The following is a 13720-nucleotide window of genomic DNA, read 5'->3' on the forward strand; positions in this document are numbered from 1 at the left end:
ATTACAGTTTTATATCTTTATGTTTGAAGCCTGAAATGTGGCAAAAGGTCGCAAAGTTCAAGGGGGCTGAATACTTTCGCAAGGCACTGTAAGTTGTACAGATTATACAGTCATAGAGGTCTCTAGTTCTTAAGTACTCTGTTTTATCCCTATTTATCTCATTTCAATGAACGTTCCTTGTTGTCTGCATTGTTTACTGTTTATACTGCTTATTCTGCATTGTTTGCACTGGTTGTTGCTGCTAATACTGCTTATTTTGTTATATTACACAGCCTTATGCTGGTTTACTGTTTGCACATTGAGAGCCGATGTACCAGAGTCAAATTCCTTGTGTGTCCAACACACCTGGCCAATAAAACTGATTCTGATTCTTATGATGGAAACAGAGTGGTGGCTTTACCTTTGGTTGCTGAAACTGCATTAATAGATTGAACAAAAAAGTATTAACAGAATAACCTACATGGGCGTGATTACGTTGGTTACGTTCTGAATGTTGGTTTCGATTAGTGTTGGATCAGTTGCACTACTCCAATCCAAAGATTTACCATGAAGAATAAACTGAATGATAAACATGCTAAAAAAAAAAGCATAGAACTAAAACATATCAGTTTGCATCTTAGGACCAGTAGTAGTGGAAGTATTCACTTCCTTTACTTAAATAAAAGTATTATTATTATCACACTGTAAACGCAGCCTACTCTGCAAGTAAAAGTCCTGCATTGAACATGTTAAGTAAAACTATCACGTGCAAAGGAAAATGCTGTATATCCTATACTGTCACACTACATACATTAACAGAGACGGTCTTCTCGAAGGTGCCTGTTTTTGAGACACTGCTGATTTTAATTTAGTTTTTGGTGGATGGAGTTTGGTGAAAGGCGTCCTCTCACATTTGTCTGCTGCCTGTGGTGCCCATTGCAGAGTCTTACAGGCAGACAGGAAGAAAGGTGCGCACGCATTGCATTTCTTTCTTCTTTTTTCTAATAAGCAAATGTGCATGGTATGATAACCATCAGTTTTCATACCATGGTAAACTGTGAGACCTGGATAACACTGCAGTGCTATTGTTAGGTTAGTTTCACTTTATTTTGCAGTTTGTTTTGTCATGCTAGCAGTAGTAGTAGTAGTACACACTGTTACCAAAACAGCAAAGCTCGCAGTAGGATCAGATGGCATCAGAGGCACACATACCCAAACACCCGCTCTTAGCCCCGCCCCGTCACAGGAAGATAACCTTTTACTCCTGTGTGAAGCTGGTAGCAGTTGACCCAGAACTGAGCAGGAAGAAGGTTTTTATACATCTGCTCTGCCTCGTAATGAAATGACCTTTGTGTAGACGTGTGTGCATGTCTGTTCATGCTTGCTCGACCCCTAAGTTCAAACTGCCATCAAACGGGTGAGTCGGCTGCTGTCTGGCCTTAGCGTCTGCACGAGACACAGAGACAGTGTGCATTCATAACTCACACAGGGACATTGGCAACTGATCAAATGCACACATGGGGCAGACTGAGAAGTTAGGAGAGGGGTAAAGCCTGGAGCCCAAGGATGCTTCGCACCATGTCAGTATGGACTGATGGAGTACACAGGCGTCCTGTAAAAGGTATGAATGAAACTCTTTTCCCTGTTCACTCCCAACAGCTGGCTGATTTATAGGGGGTTGAGAGAATCTACTTTTCTATTCATGAAATGAATACAAGGAAACAGAACTTCAGACATACATCATACTCTTTTGTTTTGTTTTTGTGCTTAAAACTTCTGCTAAACAAGTTCATTAGTTCATTCTAGTGACACAGTAAAACAGCTCAATGCATAGCATCTTCAGAAGCCTAAGATATGGCACAGCAGGCTTGGTCAGCTGTCAGATGTCTTGAAACTCGATCATTGATCTAGAATTACTGCACCAACATCCGATCATGATTTTGTCATGGAAATGCTCCAGGTTGCACACAAATTCTGCAAGAGAAATACAGCCTGGCAGTATTCTATGGGGAACACAGATATCCAAAGTCATGATATAGTATCTACTTCATACTTACTGTGACTTCAGGGTCAAGGTAACCTGTTTTGTCCTGTAAGAGAACACTCCTGCATAAAAGATATGCATATGACAGTAGAACACTTTTAACAAATAGCTTAACTGTAACAAAGTAAATGGGGCAAATGATCGCTGGAAGGAACGTGTTCCCTTCTCTCAAAACACGAACAGTTGGCACAAAGTGATCTGTTGGCACAAAGTGATCTGTTGCTTGTCAGGAAATGCATCAGGAACCATTTGGATAATCAAGTTATCAAAACTAAACATTTGATCATTTGTGAGCTTATCAGATGTGTAGGGCTGGGTATCATTCCAAAATCTTCGACACTGATATCAATACCTTGACTTCAATACTGGTTCCTACATAATACTTCTTCTGTGTCAGTTTTACCATACCATACCAACTTTATTTATAAAGCACTAAAAACAACCAGAGTGGAGCACATTGCTGTACATTGAAATAAAACAGTATATATTTTAAACCCACAAACAATATAACTCAACTCAACTTTATTTATATAGCACTTTAACACAGCCAGAGCCAAACAGTGCTAAACATACGATTCTATTTAAAACATGTAAACATATAACCCACTACATTAATAAAAAAGAATAAAACAACAATAAAATTAAACTAGAAAATTGCATTTTCTGAAGAAAATGTGTATGGATGCTGTGCTGAAAGATTGACCTGAAAATACTGAACATTAAAAAAGTTGAAATTTCCCATTCATTTGAATGGGGCAAGATTTTCAAAATAAAGTTAAATATTTCAAAACTGAAGTTTGGAAAACTTCTGAATAGAAACATGAATGTCCTCGAAGAGCTGAACATTTTGATAGCTGAAAGTTTGCTGAAGTAGAATTTTCCCATTCATTTGAATGGGGCAAGTTTTTCAAAATAAAGCTAAATATTTTAAAAGTATGAAGTTTAGAAAGATTCTGAAGAGATGCATGAATGTCCTTGAAGAGCTGAACATTTTGATACCTGAAATAGCTGAAAGTATGAAGAAGTAAAATTTTCCTATTCATTTGAATGGGGCAAAATTTTCAGCATAAAGCTGAATATTTAAAAAGTATAAAAGTTACAAAAAAGTTGTATACATCCGTGCATGTCCTGAAAAAGCTGAACGTTTTGATACCTGAATGGTTTTTCTAGCCAAAAGTATGCGGAACTAGTTAAGGGCCAAAAAACGTACGGAATAATAATAATAATAACTAGAAAACTGCATTTTCTGATTTTCTTGATTGGTGTCTCTAAATTGCCCATAGGAGTGTGTGTGTGTGTGTGTGTGTGTGTGTGTGCGCGCGCGCGCGCGCGTGTGTGTTGTTGTTCGTCTCTGTGTTAGCCCTGCGATGGATTGGCGACCTGTCCAGGGTGTACCCCGCCTTCGCCCGATTGCCGGCTGGGATTGGCTCCAGCCTCCCCATGACCCCGTTCAGGGACTAAGCGGTAGAAAATGAATGAATTTCAGAAGTATGAAGTTTAGTAAAGTGCTGAAGAGAAGCATGAATGTCCTTGAAGAGCTGAACATTTTGATAATACAATAATAATAATAATAAAGACCAGGAAAACAACAATAACTAAATCAAAATAGTACAAAGTACTATCCAAAACCTGAACCTGAACAGTCTCCCACCATATCAAACGTCAATATAATATAGTCAATATGATAAATGACTAAATCAACACAAAAATAAAATATCAAAATGCATGGGAAAATAAATGAAATTTTTTTAAAGAGACTTAAAAACAGACAGGGTAGAGGGACAGCGGTAAGTAATTCCAGAGTTTTGGACCAGCAACTGCGAAGCCTCGATCACCTCTAATCTTACGCTTTGTTCTTGGGACACTCAAGAGAAACTGATTTGCTGACCTTAGAGAGCGTGAGGGTGTATGCCAATGAAGCAAATCAGATAAGTAGGATGGTGCAAAGTCATGAAGGGATTTAACAACAAAGAGTAAAATTTTGTAATGGACCTGAAAATGAACAGGTAACCGATGTAGGGAAGCCAATACTGGAGAGATATGCTCATATTTCCTCGTACCTGTTAAAAGACGTGCATTTTGGACTATCTGGAGGCGAGTGATAGAAGACTCACCGACCCTAAGATACAACGAATTACAATAGTCCAAACGCGAGGTGATAAAAGCATGAATGAGCGTGTCAAACTGCTGTCTAGAGACAAATGCTTTTATTTTAGCCAACTGTCTTAGTTGAAAGAAACTAGATTTAACGACAGCTGCAATTTGGCTGTCGAATCTTAAATCAGGGTCCATCTTAATACCTAAAATTGAAATATTCTTTTTATTGAGCCAAGTTTTATAAAATCAATTTTAACAAATAAAAATTACAAGTTGGTACAGATTGTTAATTTTAGTCCTCAATTCCTTGGCGTTTTTGTGCACGAAGTTTCATGACATTAAAAATAAACCTATATGCCACACCCTTATGTTACAAAGTATTTTTCAATAGTATTGAAGTAATTCGATCAATGCCATAAAAGTATTGAAGTTCGATACCCAGCGTTTCGTAGATTGTTTATATTGTTAATATAATAATAAACGTGAATCCACTGTGTTGAAATTTTTAACTCCCCATAACGCTAAATCTATGGGAGCCCTGAACTTGTTTCTCTGCAAGGAGACGGTCCCATCTGGGGGTAATAGGAGACAATGACACCCGAAGTGTGTTGCTTATGTTCAGTCTACTCCGTTGTTTTGTTTTGGTTGCTGTCACTGCAGAAAAACCCGCTTCACACAGATAGGATGTCGGAAATGGCAACAGGGTTTTCAGTGCTGTGGTGGCGATCTCAGGGTATTCTGTCATGACTTTAATCCAGAACACCGACAGAGTTGTTGTCTCGAACATACTTTTAAGGCCGTCGTCATTTGCGATCTCCAGCAGTTGATCTTCTTCTTCTTGCACAGACCTGCTGGATTCACCTGGTTTGTTGACAAATGGGTTGCGGATCCATTCCTTGGCAGTTCGTGGGTCCTTTGTGGTTGGGAAGTAGCGCTCGAACTCTTTTAAAAGCAAAGACAGGTGATCGTGCACCAGCTGGGAGAATGAAGGCTCAGGCTCAGTCTCACCCAAAATCCCCGCTAATGTTTGAAACATGTCCAAAATGCCTCTGTTGACGCGCCGTCCCCACAAATCCAGTTTGGCTTTAAATGCAGCTACTTTATCTGCCAACTTGAAGACAGTTGTCATTTTCCCCTGAAGTGACAGACTGAGTTCATTGAGCAGGCTGAATATGTCCACAAGTAAGCCAGTTTTGGCGCTCAAGTGACCGAGATGTAACCGAGAGAATGCGGTCATTTTTCAAAATAAAAGATCGTTCAGACTCAGATAATAAATAAAACGGAAATAATTAATGATTTCTTGTGCGGCCCGGTACCAATTGATCCACGGACCGGTACCGGTCCGCGGCCCGGGGGTTGGGGACCACTGTTTTAGAGGATCAAACTTTTTTTTAAAAACAGTCTTAGTAGTAGCACTTGTGTGTTGATAATGTTCTAGCTAAACAGGTTGTCTGTTTTTATCTGATCTTGATATGAAGATCATATTGTGCAGTTTGGGAAAATACAGAAATGTTGGTTATACTGTAGCCTGAGGTTCTGAGTATAGGTGAAACCAGGGAGAACCAGTGATTGGCTGCAAACACAGCAGTTGGCACAACTGAGGTCAAAGTTCAACCAATTTGGCCTTTTGGCACACCCCCATGCTGTGCAGCGAGCCACATACACAGCAATGGCGTTTTCCTCTATAATGTGAATACACCTTAAACATCATTCACTAGAGGTGTCATGGTTCACAGAGTTCAGTATGTTTCAATTCTGCAAGCGATACAATAGAAACCCAAAAGATAACGTTTATTTTGAAATGGGAGTTCACTGGCCAGAGTTCAGTGTTGGCATAAGGTAATTCACAGAATTCTGATTAACATTGTAGTCAATGAAGACTCTCTTCCAAGTTTTACATGGTTACGTAGCTGTTTGTAGGCCTGAAGGACCATCCCTCAGTTGTTTGCTGGGGCTGTGGATATTTCCTGGGACATTAGAGCAGTGCCCAGCCCCTGTGATAGATATGCCGGGGGCTTGGTATCACTTCAATCAAACATCTTTGTTCATTCCTCTCTTTGTCAGTAACAGGAAGACTATAGTGCTAACATTAAGTAGTTCAAACCAAACCATGGAGGCATTTCCAGCTCTGACTTCATACCTGATTTTGTCCTCAAAACAGAGTGGTGTTGCGGTAGGAGTTAGTCAGAAGTCTTGCTAGGACAGGCAGCCCCCTTCCCTCCACCCAAAAACTCCTCCAGCGCCTTTTCAGCCATTAATCACAGCATTGTGTTGAAGAGCCTATGTGGTGTGTGTGTGTTTGGAGCAGCTGTGTTCTTTGTTAAATGTTAACCGTGTGGCTGCTGTGCCATTAGCATTAGTATGGGAGCAGGGAATGGAAAGTTGACACAGTAAGGAGAGAAAGATGAAGATTCATGTGTAAGGGAAGCATTCAACAAGAGGAACTGAGAAGGTGAAGGAGAAAGTCAGCAGGAGGAAATGTTTTATTCCCTCCATTTGAAAGCTGTTCTTCTTGGCAGATGAGCTCCTGACCTTTTCCCTCCCAGATTATAAATCTACATGATTTCCTCTGCTTTAGACCTGTTCCTCCTAGCCACGGGTGAAGTGAATGCACATGCTGTGGGTTGTTGTTCATCAAAAGCATGAATGTAGGTAAAGAGGCCAGCTGGCTGTCGTTCTGTTTGCCTTTCTGAGGTCAAACTGGATCTTCATTGCACACACAGCTGGCAGCTCATTCATTAGGTACACCTTGCTATAACACTGAGTACTGCATCCTACAAAGAGGCAGTACCCCTATTTAGCCAAGCCTTATTGTTGTAAATGAGCTGACACAAATAGCATCTTCTATAGTGATCATACACTTGAAATAATGCCTCTTTGAAGCAGTTTGAGCAAAACCCAACATTTTTACCTTATTGCAGTGATTGGACTGTATTAGTTTTAGCTACATGGATCTAATAAACCAACAACTGAGTGCACTGTATATACACACAGTTAATGCTGTTAAACTTGTGACTGTGTCCTCAGGTGAGTCTGGTCTTGGGAAATCAACACTGATCAATTCTCTGTTCCTGACTGACCTGTACTCCAAGGACTACCCTGGGCCCTCCCAGCGCATCAAGAAGACTGTGCAGGTAAGTCTGTTCCATCATTAGTGCGTTTATAGTGTCATAGAGTTAAATGAATGGCGATGACTTCATGACATTTGTGAACAGGGGGACTACCTGGAACTCGGAAAGAAGTCATCTCTCCCAGGTTTGTTATGGCTTTGTATGGTTGGAGTGGTTTGTTTTCACAGGCTTCGAAACTGAAAGATCAGTTGCCCAAATCCAGCTACTTGTCAGTTGTTGCTTCACCTGGAGACAGACATTTTCTTTCTCTGTGTGCATGTATGTGTAATAGATGATGTTTTCAGTTCATATAGGCCTCTATTCCCAGATGTCTAACTTCTTTCAGAAATGTTAAACCCGCCATAACCTAGTCTCTCGTCATTCAATCCCAACCCTAACCATGAAAAGGATCAGTTATCAGAGCTCTGCAAACATTTCAGGGCCATAGACTCTGTGTCTGTTCTGTGTGTGTCCCCCTGTTGTCTGACCTCGGCCTGAACGGACAACAAAACATCATGTCGGGTTTGAAGGTTGGCGAGACGAACTGCCTCTGAGCAGTCCATCTTCATAACCACGCTCAACATGCTACTTTTTGAAACTCTTCATATTTAGATATTTGCAAACATGTCACAGGCCTAACTGGTAATCTCATCTCTGTGAAGTTAAGTTGACCACTGAGCCTTGTGTGATTTCTGTCAAGGAGGTGTTTTATCTAAAAAATTGGTATAATAATGCCCATTGAAAACATTTGAAAGCTTTAGTTTCAGAAGAAGATGTGGCTGCTTACATCTTGGACACATAAATGTAATCACATTGGCTGAACCTGTCCTAGTTTCATACTGTCCCTGAGGTTAAAGGAGAAGAAGGAGGAGAAGGAGAAAGACAGCAGGAGGTGAGTACTCTGGAGAGGAGGAAGAGAGAGGGATGAAGTACCATGGAAAAGGAAAAGATGGAGGAATAAGTGGAACAGTGAAGCCACATTGACTAGTTTTGTCCTTTTATGGTCATGACAAACTGAGGAGGAGGAGGGTGGCTGCATCTGGAAGGGGAGAAAAGGGTTGTGGACAAAGGAGCAATGAAGCCAAAAAGCAGGAGTGAGGGAGGAGTGCAGGTTACAGGAGAAGAGAGGTAGAAGCAGTGTGAAGTAGAGGGAAACAACGCAGCACACAGCCGGTTCAGACTAAAGACCAAGGGGAGCGATGTGGCAGTGAAGGGTGACCAGGGAATTGGGAGAGAGCCACTGTATTTCCCCTGCGGTCTGAGCAGGGCAGGAATGTTCCCATGAAACATAACATCCCCCCTTCCTCACACATAGCTGCTGCTGGAAAGATCAAAGATTCATCCACTCTTTACATCAGAGAGAAATTGTTTGCCTAAATCGCTTCACACCAGCATTTGATGCCCACCTAAACCATCATCTCTATATATTAACACAACGAGCATAACGCTGACACATCCACAGCACACGGCGGCCTTTAGCTAGAAGCTAGCTCTTCAGTTTGTTTCCTAGCTGGCCTGAAGTGCTTTATGTGGGTTGGTTAGTGATGAAGTTCAGCTGAAATTTCAGTGTGATGTTCTTAGGAATGAACAGGTTCATTAAGTTTAAGGGACTCTCACCCAAATGACCAACCCCTGCTTTTAGTTTTGGTTTGATTTGGCTTTTTGAGATTCCTCTTGTGGAGGTTTTTGCCTCTAACAGTTAACAACTTTATGTGTTGCTGTCAGTGATTTTCATTCATGTTAATATTGAAATTAACTGTGCTCCACTTGCCTCTGTTGTACTGGAGATAGAAATCTCAAACCTAAATGATTTAAACCAAATCTTCTACCATATGGATAGAAACCAGTAGGAAGGTTCTCGCTCACACCAACATTTAAAGCAGCAAGGTCAGTTTATGTCCTTTGTTGGTGGTGAGCACTTAAATTCACACCATGACAAATAACAAGCTGTCTTCACAGTGCTGACCCTTAGGGCCCGTGACACACCAAGCCAACAGTTGGCCGTTAGCCACCGTCAGGACTTTGCTTCGCGTCTGTTACCCTCGAATTTACAGTGAGTCCTGCACTGTTGGGAACAGTCCGACACTGTAGGCAGCTTTTCAGCCGATTCAGCGTGTTGAACCTGCGGTGGGCCTTGTCAGCGAGAGAGACCACTCTGATTGACTGTTTGGCTTAGCAAATCAGTGCAGAAGAAAAAAACAATTCAGGAAAGCCTCTTTGGCCTGTCTCTGTAGTGTCTGGGATTTCACCCATTTAGTGCAGTCTCTCCCTGTGCTTCACCTCTGTGACCTCTTTTCTTCTTCCACAAACAAATAAGCCCTGATTTCTAGAGCTGAATATTGAACTACAGTTGCTTAAGTCAAGAATGAACTTTGATGCTTGGATAGTTCCTGATTGTAATTGATACTGAAACTATACACACCTCTACAGAAAGTCATCAGTATTGTTCCATCAAAAGACAATGCAAAGCTCAGTGCAGTTGTGATGAGCATCCTTTAAAACTTTCCCACAGGATCTTTTCATGAATGAAAATGTTTTTTGCTATTGGGCTGTCAGAATTGTTTTTCTATCTTTTGTTTGTCTTTTGTTTTTGATGCTGTGAGTTCTAAATTACAGATTGTATAATCAAATCAGGTGATGTATGTTTTATATCCAGTATTTCTGCTTTGTTCCAGTTTGTGCTTCAGCACAGTGCTAAATTTATTCATTCTGCTTTGTGAGACTAAAAACATTAAGATATTTTACGTCGGGTTCCCGTCTGTCGCTCACATCAAACCGCCGGTCAACCTCATGATCACAACGTGGGTATAAATGCTCTGTTGCAAGTAACATTTAGCGTTTGTAACTGTGTTTGCCGTGGGTGCTGTGGTCTGATGCCAAGAGGGAGAACCAGGTCAGAGTATTTATATTCCAGAACAATCACTCATGGTTTGTCACTCACTCACATTCCCCCAGACCAGATTTCTTTTAATTGATGGTGTTGAGACTGACGGCATTCTTGAGGTTTACTCCCAATCTGTTTTCCTTCCAGAAAGCAGACTTGGTTTTGAAACGGTTGACATGTCATGCACAAACATTTAACAGTACATACACTTCAGCACACACACTAGATGGACAGTTTAGCTCCGATATGTCAAAAGACTGCGGTGCGTGATATATTTGCTCAGCTGTAAAGTCAGACAGATTATCTGAAGGTTTGTGGAAGCTTAAGAATGTTTGTGTTGGAGCAGGAGGGCTGTAGTTTGAGTTAAAGGGGTGATCCTAAAATAACTAGATGGCCTTGTGAAAGTATGTGGCGAAGCAAGGGAACAGCAGACAAGCTACAGGAAATGATGGATCTGTGGAACTGAATGTGACTGAAGAATGAGAATGCGTTGGTTTTGTTTGTCGGATTTTTCTTTCAGAGTAAAACTTCAAGCAGAAGTCAGTTATTTTCTTAATAGACAGTAATGTATTGGATCTTGAATTACTTTAGTACTGTGTGCCTCGTTATTCAAGTGCTCAACAGAACCAGTTTACCTCTTTATATCGTGTTAAATGTACTGAACAGCTCTGAGTTGCTCTTCCCTGCTACATTAGGAGCAGTCTGTCATGAGAGAGGTATGATTGCACATTTTAGGTGTTTACATTAATGGTCACCTCTTCAGAGTTTCCAGAGCTCTTTCCTAGGCTTTCCATGAATTTCAGTAGTAAGTAAAAAATCATGACAAATGGTCATTTAAGAGTAACTCGGGTGCCTCAGAACCATGACTAACCTCCGAGTTAGTGAAGCTAAAGAGAACTCCACCAATTTAGCACTGGACTCCTGTAACATTGGCAAATGCACAGTGGACCCTTTTTTATTCTAGAGGCAGGCAGCTGGGTTTTTGCACAGCTATTTTCATTTAGCTAAATAATGATCTGCTGTCAGTGTAGTGCTACACAGGGGATGGGCTTATCCCCATGCACGTCATGTATCCTGTTGTGATGTTATAACTGGCCCAGGTTCATCAGCACCTGCCCTCCAGGCAGAAAACTAAATGTTACGTATTTAACTTAAAATCCGAGCGGGGATAGAGTTTAGTAATGTGGCACCTGAGCCACCTCAAAGCTGTTGTTTTTCCTCCATCATACAGCTCTTTAAAGACATTCAGCTTGGCTTCCTCATGTCTCTTACAGGATTAGTTTGATTCAGAAGTAGTGGTACGTGAATGGAAAGTGTACACTGTGTAGCAAGGAAGTGGTAACCATTCATCGGTAACTGGCAAACCAGTACTGGTCTAAATGTTGTAAAGAAGGAGTCGGATTCCCCACCCACAACCAGCAGATACTGGTATCTCAGAATCTCCCAGCATGCCGTGTGGGTGCACTTACAGTGTGATGATGTATCATCAGTGCCGTGAGGATATTGTCATGTAATTAAACGTGTGTTGGAGCAGACCATACTGGTGCTGTCAAACTGAACTCTGATGTGTATTTGGGAGGAGGTAGAGCAGGTTGTCTCCTAACTGGATTATTAGTGGTCCGATTCCCAGCTTGTCCAGTCCACGCGTTGAAGTGTCCTTGAGCAAGACATTGAACCCCCAGTTGCTCCCAGTGATGTGTGAGTGCTTGGGAGTGCGAATGGGTGAAAGGCCAAATAGTGTGAAAGCGCTTTGAGTGAGCTGCGATGCATAGAAAAGCTCTGTACAACTATAAGACCATTTACAATAAGACCATATTTACAACATTAGGAATCCTCACTAATAAAATAAGGAGAAATAGGATTCACGTCAGATTCAGAAGTTAGAGGCTGGGAAGTTCAAAGTTCAAGTTCAAAGTGTTTTTATTTTGTCATATGCACAGTTAGGAAACATGTTTCCCTGTACAATGAAATTCTTACTTTGCTGTCCACATGAATGCCACAAAATACAAATGAAATATAAAGTAGATAAATAACACAAAATCTAAGGCACTTTAAGCACCAACAGATGCAGCAATATAATAAAAAATATATAAGAATATAACTAAATGTATGCTGCATGGGAGCAGCATGTGCAGCAGAGTCATTGTGCAATTATGCATGTAACACAAAATCTAGGACACTTTAAGCAGCAACAAATGCAGCAATATAATAAAAGAATATAATAGAGAATGTATGCTGCATGGGGGCAGCAGTCAATAGTCATTGTGCAATTATGCATGTGCAAACTGAGAATGTAAACAGTACATCACGTATTTTCTGGTAATAAACTCCTCAGCTGTTTAGGAGTCTGATGGCAGAGGGAAAGAAAGAGTTTTTCAGTCTAGTGGTCCATAGCAGTAGTGCTGCCATACCAGACAGTGATGCAGCTGGTCAAGATGCTCTCAATGATGCAGCTGTAGAAGTTGCTGAGGATCCTAGGCAACATGCCAAACCTCCTCAGCCTCCTCAGGAAGTACAGCCGCCGTTCTTGACCAGCTGTGTGGTGTTATGTGTCCAAGTGAGGTCCTCACTGATATGGACGCCCAGGTATTTGAGGCTGCTCACCCTCTCCGCTTCGAGCCCCCAGATGAACAGTGGCCGATGAGATCTCCTCTCCTTCCTCATGTCCACTATCATCTCCTTCATCTTGTCCATGTTGAGGCTGAGATTATTGTCCTTTCACCAAGACACCAGACCAGCCACCACCCTCCTGTAGGCTGCTTCGTCCTGCCAGTGATGCGACCTGACACTGCGGTGTCATCCGTGAACTTCAGGATGATGTTGTCTTTGTGGGAGGTGACACAGTCGTGGGTGAACAGGGTATAGAGGATGGGACTGAGGACACATCCCTGTGGGGTGCCAGTGTTTGTAACAATGCTGGCTGAAGTCCTATTGCCAATCCGGACAGTCTGGGGCCTGCCAGTCAGAAAGTCCAAGAGCTAGTCACAGAGGGTGGGGTGCAGACCTAGTGTGGACAGTTTGTGGGGGACAACTGTGTTGAAGGCGGAGCTGTAGTCAATGAAGAGTATCCTGATGTTGGAGTCTCTATTTTCCAGGTGAGAAAGGGAATAGTAGAGTACAGCCGCGATGAGGTGGCCCTGTTGGGCCGGTAGGCATACTGCAGGGGGTCCAGGGTGCCAGGTATACTGCTCTGAATGCGGGCCAGCACCACTCTCTCAAAGCACTTCATAATAATTGGGGTGAGTGCCACTGGCCTGTAGTTGTTCAGGCAGGTGACCGGGGTCTTCTTGGGAAGGGGGACGATGGTTATGGTCTTAAAGCAGGTGGGAACGATGCTCTGGCTGAGGGAGAGGTTGAAGATGGTGGTGAGAACATCAGCCAGCTCGCTGGCACATGCCCTGAGAGCCCTCCCAGGGATGTTGTCCGGTCCTGCTGCTTTGCGGGGGTTGATCTTCCTCAGGACTGTGCGTGCCTGGCCTGATGAGACAGTTAGTCAGTTAGTGGAGGGGAGTTCGGGGGGCTGGGTGGTCTCGGTGTGTGTGTGCCTCTTCTCTGCGCTGTGGCTGGAGGTCTCAAAGCGGGTGTAGAAGGTGTTGAGGTCATCCG

At 42.2% G+C, this 13720-nt stretch overlaps 1 protein-coding gene across 5 annotated transcripts in view; it reads left to right on the top strand.

Annotated features, from left to right (window-relative positions):
* Nucleotides 1-13720, top strand: part of LOC109951262 (septin-7-like) — a 95741-nt gene that overhangs the window by 49614 nt on the left and 32407 nt on the right. For 4 of the 5 annotated variants that reach the window (XM_020585650.1, XM_020585649.1, XM_020585651.1 and 1 more), the window contains exon 3: nucleotides 7148-7254. In XM_020585650.1, coding sequence (XP_020441306.1) covers nucleotides 7148-7254 — 107 coding nt within the window. The other variant, XM_020585654.1, reaches the window with a different exon arrangement.

Source organism: Monopterus albus, unplaced genomic scaffold (genome assembly GCF_001952655.1).
Source record: "Monopterus albus unplaced genomic scaffold, M_albus_1.0 scaffold373.1, whole genome shotgun sequence".
NCBI lineage: Eukaryota > Metazoa > Chordata > Actinopteri > Synbranchiformes > Synbranchidae > Monopterus > Monopterus albus.